General features: G+C 48.8%; 1 protein-coding gene and 1 non-coding gene across 3 annotated transcripts in view; both read left to right on the plus strand.

The window, feature by feature from the left end:
- LOC142575137 (uncharacterized) overlaps positions 1–22,840 on the plus strand; it is a 99,671-nt gene that overhangs the window by 57,499 nt on the left and 19,332 nt on the right. For both annotated transcript variants that reach the window (XM_075684171.1, XM_075684172.1), the window contains exon 3: positions 2,373–2,512. In XM_075684171.1, coding sequence (XP_075540286.1) covers positions 2,373–2,512 — 140 coding nt within the window. The remainder of the gene's footprint in view (positions 1–2,372; positions 2,513–22,840) is intronic.
- TRNAL-CAA (transfer RNA leucine (anticodon CAA)) lies at positions 11,477–11,549 on the plus strand. Its single transcript has one exon. It is a non-coding gene; the product is annotated as a tRNA-Leu (tRNA).

A 22,840-nucleotide genomic window follows, 5' to 3' on the forward strand; every position in this document is an offset into this window, starting at 1 on the left:
AGGCTCCAGTATTACTTATACGAAGGAACGTAGCGTCCACATTCAATAGATTTGAAGCCTCCAGTATTGCTTACCTTCTGCCTGTCATTCTACGTATTGCAGGAATCTCCACTATTTCCTCAAAATACACTTTACAGCCAAAGGATATCATGCATATTCAAGGGCAAATTTTCAAGTATCAGAAGACGATTGCAAGGCTTGGAAGACAGCAGGTGAAGACCTCCTCAACACAAAGTGCTTGACTGAGATGCCATAATCTTGCAGCTGTTTAATGAGGGACGCAATGGCTTACACATTCGAGATGAGGATGTTGGTGCGTGTCCAATTATATTTGTAGCCATTTTGTTTTGGCACGCAACCATTCACATAATTTTGCTACCTTAATTCACCCTCCATACAAAAGAAAGCGTCATATCTTTTCCTTCTAAAACCTTTTTTTAAATCCCTTTTTTTCTTTATCTGGATAGTTGCAACATATCTTGTATGTGTTTTGCTTGTGTAAAGTTATTGCCATCACGCCATTAATTTCCGACTATTCTCCATTACTTGCATTTCGCAGTTTCTTCCCATTTTCATGCCCGCTACTTTTCTTACAATCTTTTCTTAATAAATTGTTATCTGCTATTTGCGTGTCCTTGGCTGTGCAGCAAGTCTATATATATTGAAGGAACATGGCACATTTATTTACGGTACTCCTTTTGGTGTGAGTTACCAGAAGTACAATATCACAAACGATAAAGTTGTACTTCCTCAACATTTGGCATTATTGTTGCGCAAAGTTACGGCTTGGAACAGCAAATATTAAGTTGAATAATGCTAACATCAACTGAAACACCTTCGTGTGCTCGCCGTCGCAACGTGTAAACAGCGGCACAAGCGCCTGCATGAAATCGCTCGATTTATGCAATGTTATGGGTCACAAAAAATAATAATAAAAGAAACGAAACTGAAATCATGGCCTCCAAACCCGGCAGCGTGCGGCGACCATCTTGAAGGTTGGTGCGTTTCGCCGATTCCGCTCGGTGCGCTGAGAGTCGGCCGCAGGCGCCTACGGGAGTGTCCACTCGTTACATTTGCTGTATTACTCTATGGATCAGATACCGACGATCGCCGACTGTGTTCGCCGCTATCGTTTCGCTTTGAGTGTAACTCACTTTTTTGGGCACAACTTCGTCCAGTCAGTTTCGTTACTCACAGTTTTGCTACACTGTTCTTGACGGTCACTACCACGTGACAATATTGTAGTGGCTGTTTATTAGTTGATAAAATAATTTTAAACGATATGTGCGGTTTCTATTAGTTCAAGAAGGTAAGCCACTCTGAGAGATGAGGTTGGGGTATATCTAGAGGTACGCCCATACATACTGTGGTTAATCCAGTTCCCTGATATCCGTTTTAGTGAACGGGTCCCCTATAATAACAGCATGTTCCGAAACTGGGCGAGCCAGTGTTTTATATGCCAAGAGGCGTACAGATGTGCATTTGCCTTTAAAGACCGTCTTAAAAAGAAGAAAACTAGCGCCGACAATTTGCTATTACTGTATCGCGATGTTTCGTCCAGGACAAATCCCTAGTTATATGCAGAAACCGATATATTTGTATTTCAGTGTCACAATGATACATGCCCAAGCGGCTTCTTCTTTAGGGTTGTTCTTGTGCATACCGTGTTTTCAAAATTAGCGCACATTTGCCATTAGCTGCACCGGTCAGCCACCCTATTGAGATCGCTGTTTACCCTCGGTTGGTGTTCAGTTGGTCTTCAGTTGAAGTTACGTGCCACTGGGTACGTGCCGATTCTCGGCCAACACCCTGCGATAGGCGTGTCTCGCAGCGACACAGAGGAGGCAACGCAAAAGCCTTAAACTCATCTGGCTGCGTGTGGTGCTTCGCATCCGCGTCTCGTCGACAAGCATCGCCTTGGCGCCGTGCGCCTGTGATCCGCTGTGCGTGCTGCCTCGTTCACTGATCGCGTCGCTTGGATTCAAGCGTCGCGATGATTCGACGTTTTCCTTTTGTGCATGTAAAGCAACGCATGTATTGCGTGGCCGTAGAAAATACAAGTAGTTTTGAACGAGTGTTCTGCAGAACTCACGTATACGAAGTAACTGGTTTACGTAAACTGAGAAGTAGGTAATCTGGCTGCTTAAACCGTGTGTCAGCTGTAATCTGCAGAATTGGTGCATATATGGATTTGTGGCAGACTTGTAGAATTTCGATATGATGCTTGCCTTAAAAGAGTGCAGGTTCGTCAAAAGTTGTTTAAAAGGAGGAAACCAAGCTTGAGTATGTGTATAAATGTAGCGCCTTATAGCATGCGTGTATTTGACTCGACTGGAAGCGAGAGAGCGCCTCAGCGAGAGCGGCGCGCGCAGGGAGATGGAGGAGGCCAAGAGCTGCCTGGAGCGCGAGACCTCGTTCTGCTCGGAAGAGATACGCAGCATCTACATGAACTACCTGCGGCCGGTGACCGCCTCCTTCCAGGACCTCTGCAACGCCGGCGAGACCAGAGACGGTACGCCCCACCCTTCGTTTCCACACGTTCCCGCGTTGGCCGAGGTCGTATTTGTGCGGGATGAGTGGGCCATCGGAGGTCCCAAAGCAAGAAACTGTCAAGGGGAGCTCCCAACGAAAAGTAGTACATTATAGTCAGCAGGCAATGACGTGTTGCGAAATAATAAATGCAGTTTAGGTATTTGAGGTAGTAGTTCTGCGAAAACCCGCAAGCTGGAGAGAAGTAATTAATAAGGGGAAAATCGGACATCCACCCCTTCGTAGCAATTGCTACAAAGCAAACCCACACGGTTTCCTCGAAAGAAAAGCCGAGAAGTTGAAGAAAAATTCGTCCTGGTCCGGGATGTCTGATTTTCCCCTTATTAATTACTTCTCTCCACCCTGCGGGTTTCCACAGAACTATTACCTCAAACTCTTGCCTTTGCTTCTAGTTGTCGACAAATTCGACTTCGCCCTGCCATCTGCCAGCCGCCTGGTTAGCTCAGATGGTAGAGCAGGTGCCCCGGATAGGTGGTGGTCCCGGGTTCGAGTCCCGGATGGGTTTCCTTTGTAGCAGTTGCTACGAATAGGTGGATGTCTGATTTTCCCTTTATTAATTGCAGTTTGGGTAAATTCGGAATAAGGAATAAAGAGCATAAGTAGGAACACGAAATTATCACACTGATAAGTTATATAAGGGAGTTTTTAAGACTCCGACAGAGTGTGTGCATTGCACATAAATTTAATTGAAATGGTACGATGTTCCAAAATGATACACATGAAGATCTTGCCCTTAGCTTGCCGTAATTAGTATGGATGTTTGGCATGAGGACATTATAGGTTATGGAAAAAAGTATTGTGCTATTAGTACTCACAAGACTAATCCCAGTGAAACTGAGAATATACAATTTATGATTTATAAGTCGACGCATGCTGATCAGTGATTTATAACCATCTCGACGAAATTTCACATATAGCGTAGAAAGTATATTTGGTATTCAAGCGGCAGCGCTGTACATCCGAGACATCTTTCGAACCGGGGGGTTCGGAACGCCCCGCCCGCTGTTGCGAATTCCATCTCGCGTTACAAGTCAGCGAACTTAATTGAGCCGCATTGGCAACCGTGGGTGCTCAGAATTTTTCGGGTGACCTCCGGCACGCGCTGAACACCGATCCGTTTTCTCTTGCTGCCTTGCTCATGTCCATCACCGATAGGCTCTGATGACACACGCCACTTGGTGTTGCGCAAACTTAGACGCGATTTGAAAGCTCGCAAAATGGAAAGGATCAGATTTGTAGACCAAGGCACACGCTCTATTCTAACCACTATTTCCGCGCGTTTTCAGCAGAGCATATCATATTGACCGCAAATAAAGACGGGGACAGCGGAAGAGAACACAAAAAACAACACGGGCGGTATCATATCTCTTCCGCTGTCCCTGTCTTTATTTGCGGTCAATATGATATGCAGTAAACACCAACTAGGCCAAACTGAAGTTCTTCAGAAGCGCAGTTAATAGATGGAGGACGCTTGAGCTTCGCCTTTAAGAGTGGAACAAGATAGCACTCAATCATGGAGGAAGGAAAAAAAAACTTCGGAGAGGCGCTAGCCCCTGCGTGCGCTAGGAGAAAAAGTGTGGAGGAAGTGACGTGGTAGGTTTGCCTCTTTTTTCGTTTTTCTTTTTCTTTCTTTTGCTGTAGCGGCCATGCTTTCGAGCCACAATGGCGGTTTTGTTATAGTTATGTGCGCTCACACGTGTTGCTCCGTATATCGTACCGTGGCAAAGGCACCGTGTGGGCAGGTTTGCATTAGTATTCGTGTTTTGTTGCGCTGTGTTATGTGGACCGTGCTTTCCCGGAGGATGCTGTGGCCAGGCGGGACCGGAGGAACAAAAATTTGTGAAATGAACGCGCATGCAACGCTGCACCCAGTGTACCGCGCCACGGCAATGGCAACGGGTGAAGGAATATCCGCGGGAAATTTTGCCCTCTTCGGCGGAATCATGCTAACGTGCCATAGCAGGCTGAAGCCGATGCGTTTCAGAATCTGTATGCAATGAACGCCTTGCAGGTCAGCGATTCTTGCTTTTGACAGCACATGGTGCATCTGCGGCACGTAGAACGTACGTTATGCAAGAATGCATAATTCTGGTTTTAGAACATTCGTGTTAACTAACAACTTGCTTTTGTGCATATTAAAACATATGTTGCTCAACTGTTGCTTGTTTCTCACAGTACTCGCGACAGCACGAAGTCTTTTAAGCAAAATGCGTTCGATGTTCATACCCACCTACACAGGTGTACAACTATACATGGCTGATAGAGCGTTACACAGAATATGTGCATTTTGCTGCCCTCGACACCGTGCGCCAGCCAGCCGATGCTTTATCCTGGAAGATGGGAAAGGAGCGGCTGCTTTGACTTAAGGAACGAATCCTCCCTTCCGCAGGCGTATCTTACTCGTGCGCACGAGAAGCGCAGGGAAGTGATGGTTAGCGGATGCGCTGCAAGAGTGAGCAAGGCTCCACAGAACGTACGCCCACGAACACATCAAACGGCTGTTCCATGCATGGTCGCTCGTAGGCCGGTTCTATGCGCGTACTGTTCAGCACCGTGCAGCTGCTATCGCAAAACTTTGGTTCCGTGAAGCTTCACGCATGCCGAGGGAAGAAGGGACCTCAGGCCGCAGTCAATGAATCTAAACGCGGAGTCAGAAATGACATTCTGCCTCCTCGCCGGCGCGCTATCGTAGTGATGTGTAGTCACGCGAAATTCGTTCAGTAAAGCACGACGATTCCTCAAGCCACAGCGAGAATACGTGTTTGTGCTCATGAACTCCACATGGATCGTAAATGGGTCGGTGAGTCGTACGTGTCTCCAGTGCATTCTTGCAGTGCAGTGAGGATGCGTAAATTTTTTTTCGCTTCGCCAGACGTCTAGCTCGCAAGTCCGTCTGAGAGCCCCAGGAAGTCCAAGCAGAGAAAAGCAAGTAGAAGGCAGCGATAAAGGTGACCTTATTTAAAAACGCGCAAGAACTGGGCAGTGGCCGGTACCCGCGGTTGATGAGAACAGTTCATTTGGCTGGCCTGATAAAGCATGTTTATTTTCATAAAAGCCGGTAAAAGTAGCCGATTCTACTTCACGGCCCAATGGCCCAATTTGCGAAATTCGTTATAAACTTTATTCAACATGATTTCGGCAAGGCTAATGCGATGAGACATCGCGATTACATCCTTTTGTTTAGTATTGCTGCTGAGCGCGCGCGTCTGAGCAGCGCGGCGTAATTTCGCCAGAAATATAAACAAGATAGGAGAACTGCATGGCCCGACATGATGGCGGAGCAACGCCAACTTCCTGCTTCACTTGCTTCACAAAGAGTGGTATCAGGGCCCCTCCTCAGTTTTTTTCTTCCTCCATGCACTCAATGATCCCTGCCTGCTTCTCACGCTTCCCGGTAACCGGAACGTATGTGACCGTAATACTTAACGGGAAACGCTGGCCGCGAACGCTATGCACGAAGGCGGGCTTTCTGGTAGAAACGCGGCCTCCTGCGTGGGCCGCCATCGGGCAGAGGCGAGCGCCATCTGGAGGTATTGCAAGAAATTGCGCGCGCCGCTTCATGGCCTCCAAGATACTCACGCGCCGGCGCGCGCAAATGGCAGACGTCGTGGCCGGTCTGTGGATGGTAGAAACGCTGGAAAAGGGGTTTCTTTGAGTTTCAGCGTAACAGATTTATGTTTTATTGTACAATCAGATTACATTTCGACGCTATCATGTCTGTAGGTTGTGTGTAAATCGTACATTACAAATTTTCTACGTACTTTAGCTTGAGAAATTCAATTCAGTAACTTCCTTGCGCATATCGATGGCCTGGATATTGGTGGTTCAAAAATATTTTTGCCGAAACGACGTCCGACGCCGGATTTTCTGCGATATGGGGCCCTGTTACGATCGGCCTGCAGAGGTAATGACCTTCGAACCTCTGCCAGCCCGCTGCGACGAGTCGCTTTGTAAAGCCAACAATGCGCCTCCTTCGGACAGCCCAACGGCGCCAGCAAGGCTAGCCACGTTTGGCGGACCGAGTATCGTTAGTTGGTTCGCTGTCGCCTTCACGGTCTAATTAGAGCAAGAGAACTCTTGGAAAAGGGTGTTTTGCGGTGCTTTCTCACTGGCCCAAGAAATCGTCAAAGTCGTTTGACAGACGCGGCGGCTAACTGCGGAGTCAGTTCTAGAGTCAAGAGGCGCCAGCTTGAGTCAAGCGTGACAGCCCTTGTCCACGAGGACCTTGTCCGCTCGGTGTGTTCAGTGAAACAAAAGCGCGGGAAGGAGTGTGCGATTTCTCGCCCTCAAAAGCGGGTCGACTACGACTACGACAAATTTGGATGGTCCGATTGGACGAAGGTTGGACGGCAGTTTTCCCTCACCTAGGAATTTAGGGAGGACAGAGGGTTCTTAAGCAGCCGTTTTCGGCTGCTTGGTGTGGTTCGTTTTCAGTCATGCTAGACTGATGAAATGTAACCTTCTCCTGTCTTCATGTAGATATTGTAAATAAATCTCATACTCCTTGTTCTCGATGTCCTCCCTGCAACCATGTCCCAAGTGTATGAGTTGGACGACGGCATAGGCCCGCTACCACATTTTTATAAACCCGACTCCAACTCGAACAACTGGTTGCCAGTGGCGGGATTGTCCTACAACTCGTAGACAGCAATGAGATTTCACGGACTTTGGGACATGGTGACCGACCAGTGTCTGGATCAAGTTGGACGACTTGGGATTGACCACCTCTTACAATTGACTGGATACGGCGGAGGAGGACTGGTGATATGGTGCTGCCTGAGTGGGTAAGCGTTTGGTTTTGGCTTTAAGATTTACCAGGATTCAATTTCTCTGGGTTGGAGATTTGAATCGCTGGGATCTTTGACTTGTATTCTGATTTGGGTGGGTATCGCAGCAAGTATTGTGTGACGTACAGCAGAGCCAAAGCTTAAAGTAGCGACCATGGTCCTATTGTATTTGACGGGAGCTGACCTGTTGTTGTGTGAAGAGCTCGAGGTAGACGTAGAGGAGTACTTGACGGAAGCAGAAATTCGTAGGACCATTCTCCAAAGTAACAATTATTTGAAACTCATCGAACTAGGTAAACGAATTCTAAGCAAAAGACAGGAACAGGAATCAATTAGGCAAGAACGCCAAGAGCGCGAGCGAGAACGCCAAAAACGTGAAGATCGCGAGAGTGAACATGAGCAAAAACGGCAAGAGCTTGAAAAAGTAATGGCAGCATTAAACAAACAAATACAAGATTTGCAGCAGAGAAACGCACAAAGACGACGGCTGCTTGAAAATTCTGTAGGTAGTACAGCGCAAAAAATGAATAAGTATGTAGCGGATTTTCGCGAAAAGCCGTGGAGAGGAGTAGTACCTGTGAGATTAGCAGCACGTTCATAGGTGAACGGAAAGGGCTAGCTGCTAACGATGCCTTAGTAATAGCAGAGGCCGTTAAAGCCCGCAGTGAGAGGTACGAGGTGATTTGCCAACAGAACACTGTAGAGACAGCTTGGCCAGCTGTGAATGAATTGGCACAGTCACTGCGCGTGTGCGTCGCATGTAATGTTAACGAGGTCCTTAACGAAGTACAGAGTACTGCTGAACCGACAGACACGAGAACCCATGCCGAGTCAGATTTGCGTGCCGAAGTACGGGGCCAGCTGGACGATGCAGTTAAGGGCAGTTCGCAGGATTACGAGCTGCGTTGCTCAAGCGAAGACAACTGCATTGTTCAGGTATCAGTGCAGTTGTCTGCCAGTCTAGGTAGCCAAGAGAGGGATGATTTAGTTATGTATCATTCGGACTGCGCGGCTGACAGCGATCGAGACCGACGTGCTGTGTGCCTATGCACAGCGTGAGCTGGGCAATGCAGTAGAGGGCAGTTCGCAGGAGTGCGAGTAGCGTAGCTCGAGTAAAGACTGCAGCATTGTTCCAGAGTCGGTTGAACTGTCTGCCAGTCGAGGCAAAGAGGGAGTTGATTTAAATGAAAATCACTTAGACTGTGCGGGCAGGAGAGCGATCCGAACCGATGAGATATGTACCGGTCAGCTTGAGGCGCGAGAAGGCGGCATGAAAGGGAGTTCGAGCAAAAGGCGCCATAGAAAGAAGCGCGGTAAAGATCGGAACGAGGTGAACAATGTAGCGCAGCCAAAGACTGACATAGGCAAAAAAGCAGGGCGCGAAGAAAAGAAAGGTGTGGTCATCGTTGACGACGTTTGTGTATACAGCACGTTTTAGCCACCGGTCAAAAAGATACCGAGAAGCATATTCTGCGCGAACGAAAACAAAGGGCATGGGGCAGTTATGTTCCTCGTCGTTCCGTCGTTCTTTTCGGTGTGCAGCGGGCAGTGCGAAAGAGCGCAAGGTGGCGAGACGAGAAGAGGTGGTAGGGACTCGTGACGCGGTCAGTCGAGTTCGCGATGAAAGCCTGTCGCCAGGACGCAATTGGCAAGGGACTGTAACGTCTTGAAGGAGCTGATAGTGTATCAGTCCTTTTGTTGTTCCTGGGTAACCGCGACCATCTCGACTACTGCTCAAAAGGATGAGTCCGTCGTAAACGTTTGGAACGGGAGACCAAGATAGCTTCCGTAGAAATGAAACGTGTTCTTTTGTTTTCTTTTTGACATTTGAAAATTTTCGCGATTTGAGACTAGAGTTTCTTTCAATATGTAAGGTATGAGCTTTCTTTGTTTTCGTTTGAGAAGCTCCGAGGTTGGAAAGATGTGTTTTATGTAAACCATTAGTTTCACGAGGTGTTAATTAATGAGTAGATAGGCTTTCTTTTCCTTTTTTTTGCGAGTAACCTGAAGGTCAGGGTTATGCGTGAGAGGCCTATGGTAACGCGCGTGTGTATTAGTTAACCTTCATCTTTTAGAAGTGTTTTCGAAGTTTCTAAGGTTAAGCGCGTAGGGTTCCAGTAAAAGCATGATTTGCACCGAGGAGCGTTGTTAGCTCCATTAGCGCGTGTCCTGTGCGGTTGGAAGGAAGCGGAATGTTTGTGACTGGGTCGCTCGTGTGTCTTGAAACCGACCGCGCTGTGACTTTTCTAGCAAGCGTGCGTGGAACTAGTTATTATAAGACGCATTTTTTGAAAGTTCTTCTGAGTTGCTAAGTTACGCAAGTTTAGTTGTTCTTTTAAGGTACCATCGGCCAAAAAAGTAAACGGACCACGGCTTAGGTGGCCGGAGCGGCTGCATGGCCACACCAGGGCGCTGCTATCTCGTTCCGCGCTCTGACGACGAGAGTGCCCGGGCGACTCCAGACTTCGCCCTCACTCTCACGCGGGGCCTCAACATGCTTGATAAATTTCTAGTGCACCGTTCGGTTGCTCTGCTGCTGACGCTCGCGATGAAGCGGACCGTGCATCGCCAGTAGTCCAGCACATGGCGATCTCGCGCAGTAGCGGGTGGCCGCAGGGCATCAAACCACGGCACTGAGAGGGAACGAAGACCCGTTCTGATTGTTGTTTTGCTGATAGTCACCTTGTCTTTCATATTAGTGCATGTCGCCGACGTCCACCACTGCTCGATTTTAGGCAACGTCGCGCAAGTAGCCGCAACGGTGGCTTCGGTGACGCGCGCTCTTTCACGTCGGCGTGATAGAGAGCGGGAAGCGCTGCACGGTCGTCCGAAGCTATAGCGGCGGCGCTCTCGATGCCAAGGCGAGTAAGCCAAGTCATCGCGGTCGGCGGCAACTTTTCATCGCACTGAAGACCCCTTCAAGCCATGGAATGCTTCCGTTAATAAGCTTTCACGACTGACTGGTTATTCCGATTCGTCGTCCCAATTATCTCTTCCTGGCCGTACTTTTGTAATGTTTCATAACGGCCTACGCATTGTAGCAGCTAATTAAAGCAGTTTTCAGAGGCGTCGCTGATATAAATATTGAACGCACTGCTGGAGACAATGCCGGGAAAGTAATTTCCACAGAAAAGCCGTGCCCTCAGTAAAGCTTGGCGCCTGTAACTTATCACGCCGGCGTGAAAGAGCGCGCATCACCGTAGCCGCCATTGTGGCTACTTGCGTTATGTTGCCTAAAATTGAGCAGCGGCGGACGCCGGCGACATCCACTAATACGAAGGATAAGGTGAATATAAGCAAAACAACAGTCACAACGGGTTTCGTTCCTTCTCAGTGCCGCGGTTTGATGCCCTGCTGTCATCCATTACTGTGCGACAGCGCCATGTTCTAGACTGTCGGCAATGCACAGTCTCCTTCGTCGCAACCGTCAGCACCAGAGCAGCCGAATGGCGCACTAGAAATTTATCGAGAAGAAATGGGGTTAACCGAGGGGCCCGATTTTTATTAGTAATATCATAGGAAGCCAACAAACACTGACACCAAGGACAACATAGGGGAAATTGCTTGTGCTTAATAATTGAAATAAACAAACGATAAATTAATGGAAATTAAAGTGGATGAAAAACAATTTGCCGCAGGGGGCAACCGAACCCACAACCTTCGCATTTAGCGTGTGATGCTCTACCAATTGAGCTACCACGGCGCTGTTGCCCCATCCACTTTTCTGGGGTATTTATGTGTTCTAATAGAGCCCTGGGAGTGCTAGCCAGCGCCACCACTCACAGACCTTGGCGGCGGACGTGGAACGTCCTTTTTGCCGCAGGCGTCACGAGAACGTGATCGTTTTGAGTGAAGGCAACTGGTCAATAAACCCACACATGCTACCTGAAGGCATCAATGTTGCCGGATTCGAGACCCTCGTTATGTAATAAACGAAAAGAAAGGGGGTTAACCGAGGGGCCCGATTTTTATTAGTAATATCATAAGAAGCCAACAAACACTGACGCCAAGGGCAACATAGAGGAAATTACTTGTGCTTAATAAATGAAATAAAGAAACGATAAATTAATGGAAATTAATGTGGACGGAAAAACAACTTGCCGCAGGTGGGAACCGAACCCACAACCTTCGCATTTCGCGCCATGGTAGCTCAATTGGTAGAGCGTCGCACGCAAAATGCGAAGGTTGTGGGTTCGGTTCCCACCTGCGGCAAGTTGCTTTTCCATTCACTTTAATTTCCATTAATTTATCGTTTGTTTATTTCATTTATTAAGCACAAGTAATTTCCCCTATGTTGTCCTTGTTGTCAGTGTTTGTTGGCTTCTTATGATATTAGAAATTTATCAAGTGTGATAAGGCCCGGCGTGAGAGTAAGGGCGAAGTCTGGCGTCACCCGGGGCACTCTCGTTGTCAGCACGCGGAGCGAGATAGCAGCGCCCCGGTGTGGCCCCGCAGCCGCTCCCGCCACCCAAGCCGTTTACTTTTTTGGCCGACAGTACGTGTCCTGTACGGACTAGAGGAAGAAACGTGAGTAGGCGTTATGAAACCTTTGCTTACGACGCAAGCACGCGTTGGGAATAGGGACAGCAAAGCTAGCGCGATTGCTTTTACGTACCTCTAGAGTTGACGAGACTACTCGGTGGCACCAGTACATGCGACAAGTGCGCCACTGCGATAGGGTAAGAACAGGCAGTCCGTGAAGCTAGGCTGCTTAAGTTATATTCGGGTATTGGTGGTTGAGAGCCTTCGGTTTAGTTCTGCGTAAACTTTTGCTCTCGAGCAGCGCCATGGTCCGGTTCGGTTAAACTCGGGGGGAAGGGAACGCTCGCTTTGGCGGCACACAATTTTAGGGTCAAATTTGCGGTTCACAGTTGAGCGGCTTCCATTGAAATTTTGATAGGAAGCCTGGTGGGTTAACAACTGATTCCGGGCGTTTGCACACTGAGTGGTATTGTGTGGCCGGGATCGACCCTTCTGTGCCGGTTGTGTTAAGGCATTCAAAGTACGCAGTTTTTGCAGGGAGCAAAGCCATGTTCTTGCTCGCCAGCCATTCTCATACTGCCCAGCGGTTATCAGCACTAGCCAGTCGAGATTTTCCGGGCCATGGAGGAACTGTTACGATCGGCCTGCAGGGGTAGTGACCTTCGACGTTCTCCCAGCCCGCTGCGACGAGTCGCTTTGTAAAGCCAATACTGCGCCTCCTCCGGACAGCCCAACGACGCCAGCAAGGCTAGCCACGTTTGGCGCACCGGGTATTGTTAGTTGGTTTGCTGTCGCCTTCACGGTCTAATTGGAGCAAGAGAACTACCGGAATAAGGTGTTTTTTGCGGTGCTTCCTCACTGGCCCCAGAAATCGTCACAGTCGCTTGACAGACGCTGCGGCTAACTGCGGAGTCAGTTCTGGAATCAAGAGGCGCCAGCTTGAGTCAAGCGTGACAGCCCCTGTCCACGAGGACCCTCTCCGCTCGGAGTGTTCAGTGAAACAAAAGCGCGGGAAGGAGTGTGTGATCTCTCGCCCTCAAAGGCGGGTCGACTACGACTGCGACGACTTTGGACGGTCCGATTGGACGTAGGTTGGACGGCAGTTTTCCCTCACCTAGGGATCTAGGGAGGACAGAGGGTTTTTAAGCAACCGTTTTCGGCTGCTCGGTGTGCTTCGTGCTTCGTTTTCAGTCATGCTAGAGGGATGAAGTGTAACGTTCTCCTGTCTTCATGTAGATATTATAAATAAATCCCGTACTCCTAGTTCTCGATGAGAGCAAGCTCCTCCCTTCAACCATGTCCTAGGCGTGGATGAGTTAGACGACGGCATGGGCCCGCTACCACATTTTTTCGTGCCCCTACAACCCGTACAGCCCTTAACGCCATCGCGTTAACAGGGGATGATGAGTAACGTATAAAAGAACGTATATTTGATACAAGTTTTTGCTTGGGATGCATGTGGAAACAATTATTTTCCCTCCTGACGTGCAAGCTGATTATTTTTTCTGGCATGATTTATGTAACCATGGTTTCTGCAAGGACACCGTAGGTGTAATGCAACGTGTGTGCAAACTATGCTCAAGAAACGCCACCTCAAGCGATCTGTTCGAGCTTTCGGTTTTGCTTGGTTGAGAGTTGACCTTAAACTGAAATGTAACTATGAGTACGGACGGCTGCTGTTGTCTCACTAGTCTTTGCAGTGCGCACTTTTACCTGTGGTCCATGTCACTCAACCAGGGAAGCGAACCTATAACACCATTGTAGTGATTTGTTGGCTGCTTAAATTAGCTCGCAGATATTGTAACCGAATGCATACTTTGCCGGCTGTATGAACAGTGGTTTTCTGTTTAGGTCTACAAGATGATGACACGTTAAGTAACGTTAACTGATATGCTAAAACGAGAACAAGTAGCCCATCTACGTTATGACAAAGAACGCATGCAACATAACGACAGATCCAAAGAATTGCATTGCTGTGCACACTTTATTGTGCACAGACCCAGGGACGTATCCTCTGTGATCATTTTCGGAGATCGCCATAGTTCAGCTTTCGAAAGATTTAAAGAAAGCTGGCACTTAATGCATGTTCACAAGGTTAGTTCAAACGCGAGAAAAAAGTCTCGTTCAGTCTCACGAAAGTATCGCCTAAAATGACTGCCCGAGAATTCCGCCCCTGGCGAGACGCAGCGAGGTCTTTCTGCACGCTCTTGCCTTCACTTGCCTCCAATGTTCGCGGCGGTCAGGCGCGCCGGGTCGAGTAACAGGGCGTCGAGGTTTCGCCTCAGGGCACCGTGGTGAAGCTCGCTGATGCGTTGCAGCCGGTTCTCCAGGTCAGAGGCCGTTGGACAGCCGCTCATCCCTCCTGCGAGCGTTCGCGGCACCTTGAGCGAAAGGCGTGGATGGATGCCATGAGCGCCCCCTTCTAAACGGGCCGGTGTGTTGCCTCACCAAGCTCATCTTCTTATTTCGCCTAATATCCTGCATGTATCTTTTAACACACACAAGCACACAGACAGACAGGCACAGGCAGACAGACAGAATTTCCTACTTCAAACTTTCTGAGCCACTTATGGGAACTTAGTTTTTTATGTGCGTTTTGTATATGTGTCCCACATGCGTTTTTACAGTGTCCCACTTTGCGTGTGACAGCCACAACAGGCAATGAAGCCAGATACAGCAAAAAGAAAATTAGCCGTTGCGCTTAGATGGAATGTAGAAATAATGACGAAAATGGAAATGAAAATGGAACGACAACAGCCGCTCGTGGACACATGTTGCCGTGGGCTACATTCTTTGCGTCTCACGTGCTTTCTCTGCAGCTTCCTTGGTTATCGCATCTCCGTGCTGTGTTCACTTATGCTGGTAGACGAGAAAGCTTTCTGTGCACACGAACTGCGGTGCACAGCGCAGCTATAATTCCTGGACAAGAGCGGAGAACTGCCAACCTATAGCGCAGCAGCCCGCATCACTCCCCCCCCTTCCCCCCTCCACACACACACACACGGCTGAATATTTTTCTGAGTGGAGGAGGAGCCTCCCGCAAACACGATCGCATACCGGTGTACCAGTGGAAGAACATGGACGGCGCCAGCATGGGTGGCGTTAGGGCGGCCCTCGCGTGGTTCTGGCTTGCTGGAAATCGTGTGTTGACATCGGCAGCGTGCTGACGGTGATGATGAGCCTTCGAGATATGGCACGCACCCACAGTGGGGAAGGGGTCAAGAATCAGCGAATTTAATGGACTGATATATATATATATATATATATATATATATATATATATATATATATATATGGAACGAATTGGTTACTGGAAAAGTTGAAAAATCCTGGAAGAAGTTATTATTTATTAAGGAATTCGAAGCAGGAGAATAGATTGCGCCCTAGTCTTTGTCGGTATACCTGCGCACGCTTCTTTGGGCTACCCTATGCACGGCTCGGAAAGAAAGAAACAGGCCGCTCAGCCGAAGGGTCTCTGCACTGAGCATTCTTTGCTGATGGTCAGTGAGTAATTGTTTTCTCAATGCGCTTTGGAGAACTTGTTTTCCGCCCATTCGTTCACAGCGGTATCGCATGTTTCACATCTCGCTCCGCGATGCATTTTTTTCCGCATTCGAGGCACGCACTCAATCGGAAGTTCTCGAACGGGTCGCATCACATTTGCGGGCAGCGTGGGACAAGCGTCATGTCGGCGCGGCCACCGTGGCGCGAGCGCCGGGGAGCAACGCAGGGGCACGCCGGGACGGAGGCCAGGCGTAGGAACTCAGACACAGTCGGGTATCGAGGCAAACTCACTTTATTGGAGAGCACCCTCTTATATAGTCCATGCTAGCTGCAACAGTACCCCCTGAGGGCGAGTGACCCCGGTTCCGGACCCGAACCGCTATACCACATCACCAACTCCACCTTTTTTAGGAAGGTTCAGGAGAAAGTAAACAGTGTTGCGTCTCAGCACCTCAAAGGCGTTGATTGGACGTTTGCCACGTGTCAAATCACCACCCATCCATCGGCGCCTATCCGGAGGTAAATGCCGCGTGGACGCCAATCCTTGACGGGTCCCACAAAAGGCCCTTATTCCGCCCTTTACCTGTCAGCCTGAGCGAAGGATGAAAAGGGTCCCGCGAAAGGACCTCACCCTGCCCTTTGCCTGGCAGCCTGAGCAGAGGATCAAAAGGAGGAGAACAACGTCGACGACATGAGAAGCGCAAATTGCTTTCTTGCCACATATTCCAAACAGCCTCTTCGGAGGCAGAGTTACTGCGGGTTATTGCGAGCATGGGCGTGGTATCGCAACGGAGTCGGCGATGATTTGCTGCTGGACGGTTTTCAGATTCCCTATTAAAAGCGGAGACTTTTCCGAGAGTGAGGACAGAGAGTCCTGACGTGAACTTGGGCATTTAACTTGCTCCTGCATGGAGTGTGCTTCCGTACTGGAGCCGTATAACTAAGCTAAATACACCCTTTTTCCTTCATCTTCTGCAACCTAACGTAGTAGTCGATGGGCTTACAGGATTACATGCCCTGAACGCGACCCTGGCCGCAGCATTTAACTGCTCCATGCAGGAGCAAGTTAAATGCCCAAGTTCACGTCAGGACCCTCTGTCCTCACTCTCGGAAAAGTCTCCGCTTTTAATAGGGAATCTGAAAACCGTCCAGCAGCAATGTTCGTGACTCCGGGAGTCACGAACATCGAAGGTCGATGTAAACTATGGACGGAAGAGCGACTTCTGCGGATCCGGGGTCACCAGACCTCCTCTTCGTGGCTCAGGAAGGCAAAACCTTCGCAGTAACTGCGTGCAGTCTTGGACGACTCGATGAATCTCGAAGGAAGAGTAGCAGAAGGCAGTTCCACCATCTGGGATCGGTGGACCTGGGAACGTGGCTCCAGGAGACACGACCTTCGCAAGCTCGAGTTTGGGTGAGTGCTTGAGCGACTGCGTTTTGCCGGATGATAAGGAGAGGGTTCTAACAGGAAATTAGCTGTGATTGATCACCACCGGGTGTGTGGGAAATACAGAGGAAGTTGTATTCAGCTCTGGAAAAGCATGGAAAACACTGCGTTAAAGAAAGAGGAGCTGTTGCTCTTGGCAGCAGAGCTCGGTATGGAGATTAGTCATAGGTTGAGGAAACCCCAAATTCGTACGGCGATTGACAAAGTGGGTTTCCATAAGGACGGGCTCACAGAGGCCTGGGAAAAGATATGTCGCGAAAGGAAAGAAAGGGAGGAAGATGAGAAGCGCGAGAGGATAGAAAGAGCGGAAGAAAAAGAATGCGAGATAAAGGAGCGCGAAGAGCAAGAGAAGAGGCAGCATGAAGTTGGAGCTCGCGAAAATAAAACTAGAGGAAGCGAGAATAGCAGGCACTGCGGTTGTGGCTCCGGCACAAACGGAAAACATGAAAATGGCGAATTTGCTTCAGCCGTACAAAACAGGCGATGACATTGGTATCTACCTGAATAATTTCGAACGGATTTGTGAGAAACATTCATTTCACTAAGACACATGGCCGGAGCGATTGCTGGCGTTGTTTCCGGGAGAAGCTTCGCAAATTGTAGCCCGAATGAGCGCAGCCGAGTCTGGAGCGTACAATTCCGCGAAGTCGAGTTTGCTTGCAAAATTTCCTCCGAGGAATTTCGGAGGAAATTTCGGCAGGAAAGAAAGAAGTTTGATGAAAGCCTTGTTAAATTTGCATGTAACCTGAAGGATAATTTTTCAGAGTGAGTGAAAGGAGCAGGGGCGGATAACGTTAATAAACTGTCAGATTTAGTCTGCTTAGAGCAGTTTTACGAGACCATGCTGGATAACGTACGCCTTCGGGTTAAGGACAGGCAGGAAGGTGTGTCTGTAAAAAAACGCAGCACAGCTGGCCGATGTGTACGTGGCAAGCCGTGGCTTCATGCCACAGAGCAGTACCACACAGTAGTATAGAAAGCCTTCACCATGGCTACAGTCTTACCCTCGAGGGCAGCAAAACACCCAGAAGGAACGAGACGACACCAGTCGCTGTTCGACGGGCACCCATTGCGTAGCGAAATGACCTGAAAGGGGTAGAAAGTAACCTAAAAATCATTTGGAAGAGCTCGAATCGAGAGTTCAGCTGGCATGTTATCACTTTAGGGAAACGGGTCATTTCGTCCGAAACTGGCCAAACAAAAGGCCAGTATTCGCTTGCATAAGTAATCATCAGAGTAACAGAGATCTTCTAAAGCCATACATGACGGATGTAATGGTAAATGGCCAAGAGTGTAACGTATTTAGGGACCCCGCGGCCACCATGGACGTCGTCTATCCAAAGTATGTGAAAAGTGAAGACTACGGGTCCGAATGTGCATGGATAACGCAGGCAGTGAGCGAAGACTCAGTGTGCCTACCTACGGCAAAAATACAGATTGAGGCGCCTTTCGGAGATATCGAGACTGTGGCAGCAGTTTCCAATGGGCTTCTGGAAGGCTACCTTTACCTTTTCTCAAACAGCCCGGAGCCGGGACTAAAATAAAATGGTGCACATTTGCTAAAGCCCAGGTCATGGCTTTGACGAGGTCCAAAGCACACTAACTAGCTCAGCAGCTGCATTACGACGAGGAACAAAGTACAAAAATGGAGGAGCTAACAGCTAGCTCCAGAGACGCAGGAAAATCGGAGGAGGAAATCTTTCCGATTTGTTCCGAAAGAAAATCAGGAGAAGGGTCATGCCGAGAAAACACCATTGAAATAAAGCAAGGGGCACTCGAAAAGAAAACAGCTTCCAGGGGTACGTGTTGGCACCGATCATAGACAGCTATGAACGCATGCTAGGTGTTGACAGGGAAAAGCTACGGGTGGCACATCAAAATGACCCGACGGTAGCGATTCTGGACAGCGGGACAAATCAAGGTTTGTTGTCGAAAAACGTTGCTTTCGAAGGGAGAAACGGTGTCTTATACCCTAAGTACCAACATAGGCGAGGAAAGTCTTACGATAAACTGGTGGTATCGGCTCTGTATAGCAAGGACTTGCTGAGCGTTTGTCATGACCACTCGTGAGCAGAACACCCAGGTATAAATAAGGCGAAAAAAATACTGCTGCAGGAATATTATTCGCCGGGTTCTTTCAGAGAAACGCAGGGTTTCGTCCGCACTTGCGAGACTTGTCAGAGAACAAGCAAGTCTAACGACAAATGGAAAGCACCCATGATAAAGGTGCCCGTTATTTCCGAACCCTTCCGCAGAATTATTTTGGATTTGGTGGGACCGTTGCCAAAAACAAACGCGGGAAACAGATACATGTTCACCTTATTGTGCCTGGCCACAAACTTTCCTGAGGCGGTTCCCTTAAAGGAGGCAACTTCGGTCAAGGTGGTAGATGCTCTGCTTTCCATATCTTCACGTCTCGGTTTCCCGCAGAAATACAATCAAACCAGGGAACAGTTTTCACGAGCGCACTCACGACAACGTTTCTCGAGAAATCTAGCCTTAGAATTTTGCATAGCTCGGTCTATCATCTTCAGAGCAACAGCGTAGAGAGATGGCATTGCGCCTTCAAGAAAGTCTTGAGAGCGGTTTGCCATGAGAGGATGTGTGTCTGGGACGGTTGCCTGGATACCAGGCACTCTTTGCGTTGCGCACTAGCTGTGCCACACGATGGAACAGGGTTTTCCCCGGCAGAGCTGGTATATGGACGAACTGTTCGAGGCACTCTGCGGCTAGTTCGTGAGCTATGGGAGTACGATCGGGTGCCCACAAATGTAGTGGAATATGTGCTCGACCTGATGGAAAGGTTACTTGAGTCATCGTGAAGTGTAACCTAGAGGCAGCGCAGGACGCGTCAAAGCGATATTACGTCAGAAATGGGAGGAAATTATCATTTGGGCACTGGTGACAAGGTGATGATCTTGCGGCTAAATGGCCAGAATAAACTGGAAGTCCACTGGGATGGACCCGCCGAGGTTGTTAATCGCATTTCACATGTGAATTACACCGCGAGTTTACCTGGACGTAGACGAAAGGAACGGGTTTATCATGTAAACCTAATGAAACCCTCCTTGGAGCGAAAAGCTATTGTTAGTATAGCTATGAACGTTTGAGAGTTTCAGAGGACGTTCCTCTAGAGTGACCTAGTTTTCGCAGGAAAACGGACCCTAGTGTGGAAGAAGTAATAACGCAGGCTGTTGAAAAGGAGGAGCTAGGAACTGAGAAAGGGGGGGGGGGGCGATTGAGGAGCATTTGAGATATGTGGATTGTTTTGGGGAGAAGTTAGGAAGGACTCATTTGATACCTGACATCGAACTAACAACGGATATTCCTTTTAAGTCCAAAGCATACCGCCTATCCCCGTGGCAACTAGACATAATGAAGGCAGAAGTAAAAAGGATGCTTTGTCCCGGGGTGATCAAGGAAGCACATAGTGAATATTGCTCCCCTCTAATGCTAGTTGAGGTACTAGGGAAAAATTCACGGTCATGCGTGAATTATTGAAAATTAAATGCCATCACGAATGCGCGATTCTACCCCTTACAGAATACAGAGGAGAGAGTAGAACTCGCAAGCAAGGCTGCATATATTCCAACCCTAGACTTAGCGAAGGCATATTGGCAGGTGCCCTTAACAGAACAAGCCAGTCGCTACGCGGCCTTTGTAACCCCTTTAGGGGCTTACCAGCTAGTTACTATGAGCTTTGGCTTGAAGAACGCGTCGTTCTGTTTTTCAAGGCTTGAATCAGGTGCTTGAAGGACTAGAAGAATTCGCGCTGCCCTATCTGGATGATGTGGCCGTGTTTTCTAATGACTAGGAGTCTCACTTGCAACGTACACGAACAGTGCTTGAAAGAAACCGAGGGGCGGGCTTGGCAATCAAAGTCGAGAAGCGTCAGTTCGGCCAGGCGGGTGTCACGTATTTGTGGCACGAAATAGAACACGGGAAGCGGGAACTTATGGAAGCCAATGTCGCGGCCATAGTTTACTTTCCGAGGCCTGTAACAAAAGATGATGTGCGGTCATTTCTGGGAATGGCTGGGTGTTGCCAGTACTGTATTCCAAATTATTCGGAGCTTGCCAGTTCGCTGACAGCTTCCGGAAGTGCGAATCAGAAGGGGTCACATGGAGCGCCTATAGGAAAGAGGCTTTCCAGAAGCTTTGTCTTCACAGCCTGTACTTGTCTCGCCAGACTTTTGCAGAGAATTATTTCTTCAATGTGACGCTAGTAACCGTGGTCTAGGTGTCGTCCTTGCCCAACTAAATGAACGCGGAGAAGAACATCCTGTGCTGTACCTCAATCGAAAGCTGACTCCGCGAGAAGAGGCGTTTAGCACCTTGGAGAAAGAGTGTTTGTGTATAGTATGGGTCATTCAAAAGCTAGAATGCTGTATACAAGGCACTAAATTCACGGTCGAGAGCGACCATTGCCCTCTTGCATGGCTGAAGCAAATGCCAGAAAAAAAAACGGGGACTACCGAGACGGAGCCTCATCTTTTAGGAATCCAACTTCGAGGTCAAGTATAAGAAAGACAGCCAGAATAAGAATGCAGACGGTCTGCGCCGGGAATATTAAGTGACGAACGCGGTAAATATTTTGGAACATGTTTTGTACGTATCGCTGGTGATTGAATTAGGTAACCTATTTCTGTCTTGTCGAGAGCCGACCACGATTAGAAAAGAGATGTATTTTGCTATATAGCAGCTTGGGCTTGTTGGTTTTCCATCCTGGCGTTACGGCACCACAAGCGCTGTGGTGTCGTCTTCTCGTCTCGTGCTCCTTCTACGTTTCGCGCTGTTATCACCAGGATAGAAAATAGACAGAGGGAGGGGTAAAACATTGTAAAGCGATGCGGAAATCATAGCGTCCGGTAGGCATATCGCTCAGGCACGCCGACGAATGCGTGCGTGTGTGTGTGTGTGTGTGTGTGTGTGTGTGTGTGTGTGTGTGTGTGTGTGTGTGTGTGTGTGTGTGTGTGTGTGTGTGTGTGTGTGTGTGCCTGTGTATATCCAGGAAGCTGGACACAACGAAGCGAGGACTGGGCCCCGGAGCTGCCGTGTGACATCAACCACCACAACTAGAATGATCCCTGAGGCCACAACCGAACATCGACGTTTTGGGCAACCTGATATCTGGTCACCCTCAGGACGAATCTCTTGGCTGCGGAAATGTTTGTAACGTCTTAACACCACAAAGGCGTTTATTGGACGTTTGCCACGTGTCAAATCACCACCCATCAGCGCTTATCCAGAGGTCAATGCCACGTGGACACCAATCCTTGACGAGTCCCACAAAAGGCCCTTGTTCCGCCCTTTACCTGTCAGCCTGAGCGAAGAATGAAAAGGGTCCCACGAGAGGTCCTGATCCCGCCGTTTGTCTGGCAGCCTAAGCAAATGATGAAAAGGAGGGGAACAACGACGATGATTTGCGAGCCACAGTGAATTAGACTTTTAACACAAGTCAAATCACCACCCATCCATCAGCGCCTATCCAGAGGTCAACGCCGCATGGTTCTTATTAAACTTTTGCATGCACAAAGACAGGACGTCGAACGAAGAAGGGACTCACAACTTGCGCGAACTTCAACTGGCTTTTATTGTGACAGCGACATATATGTATATACGCTTCCACAATCAGAAAAGACATTATGGCAAGAAAAAAGATGGTTCTTTTGAATGCCAATGGTCCGTGAGTTCCGCGGCGCAGGTTTCGCGTCGCCTCGAGAGATGGCGCCACGCTGCTTGACACCTCCTTCAGGTGCATTTCTTCTTCTAGCTGGGCAGTGCGCTCTGTCTCCCTGGTGTCTTTCACTGCCTGTGCCGCCTTCCGCCGTTTCTCTTCTTCTAGCTGGGCAGCGTCTGTAGCAAACTCTTCTTCCTCTTCTGGCGTGTCGCTGGTTTTAGAGATGCGCGAGTAGTAGCGTACGGCTTAGGAGATAAGGAAGATGAGTTAAAAACGATGGAGTAGATCAAGGGACTTTTTTGGAGCTATTGTTTGGTTATTTTTCTTCCACAGTTATTGAATGGAGGGCTGTCGTCTACTCACAGAAGTCAGGAGTTTGTATAGGTTCAAG

This window comes from Dermacentor variabilis, chromosome 3 (assembly GCF_050947875.1).
Source record: "Dermacentor variabilis isolate Ectoservices chromosome 3, ASM5094787v1, whole genome shotgun sequence".
NCBI classification, from domain to species: domain Eukaryota; kingdom Metazoa; phylum Arthropoda; class Arachnida; order Ixodida; family Ixodidae; genus Dermacentor; species Dermacentor variabilis.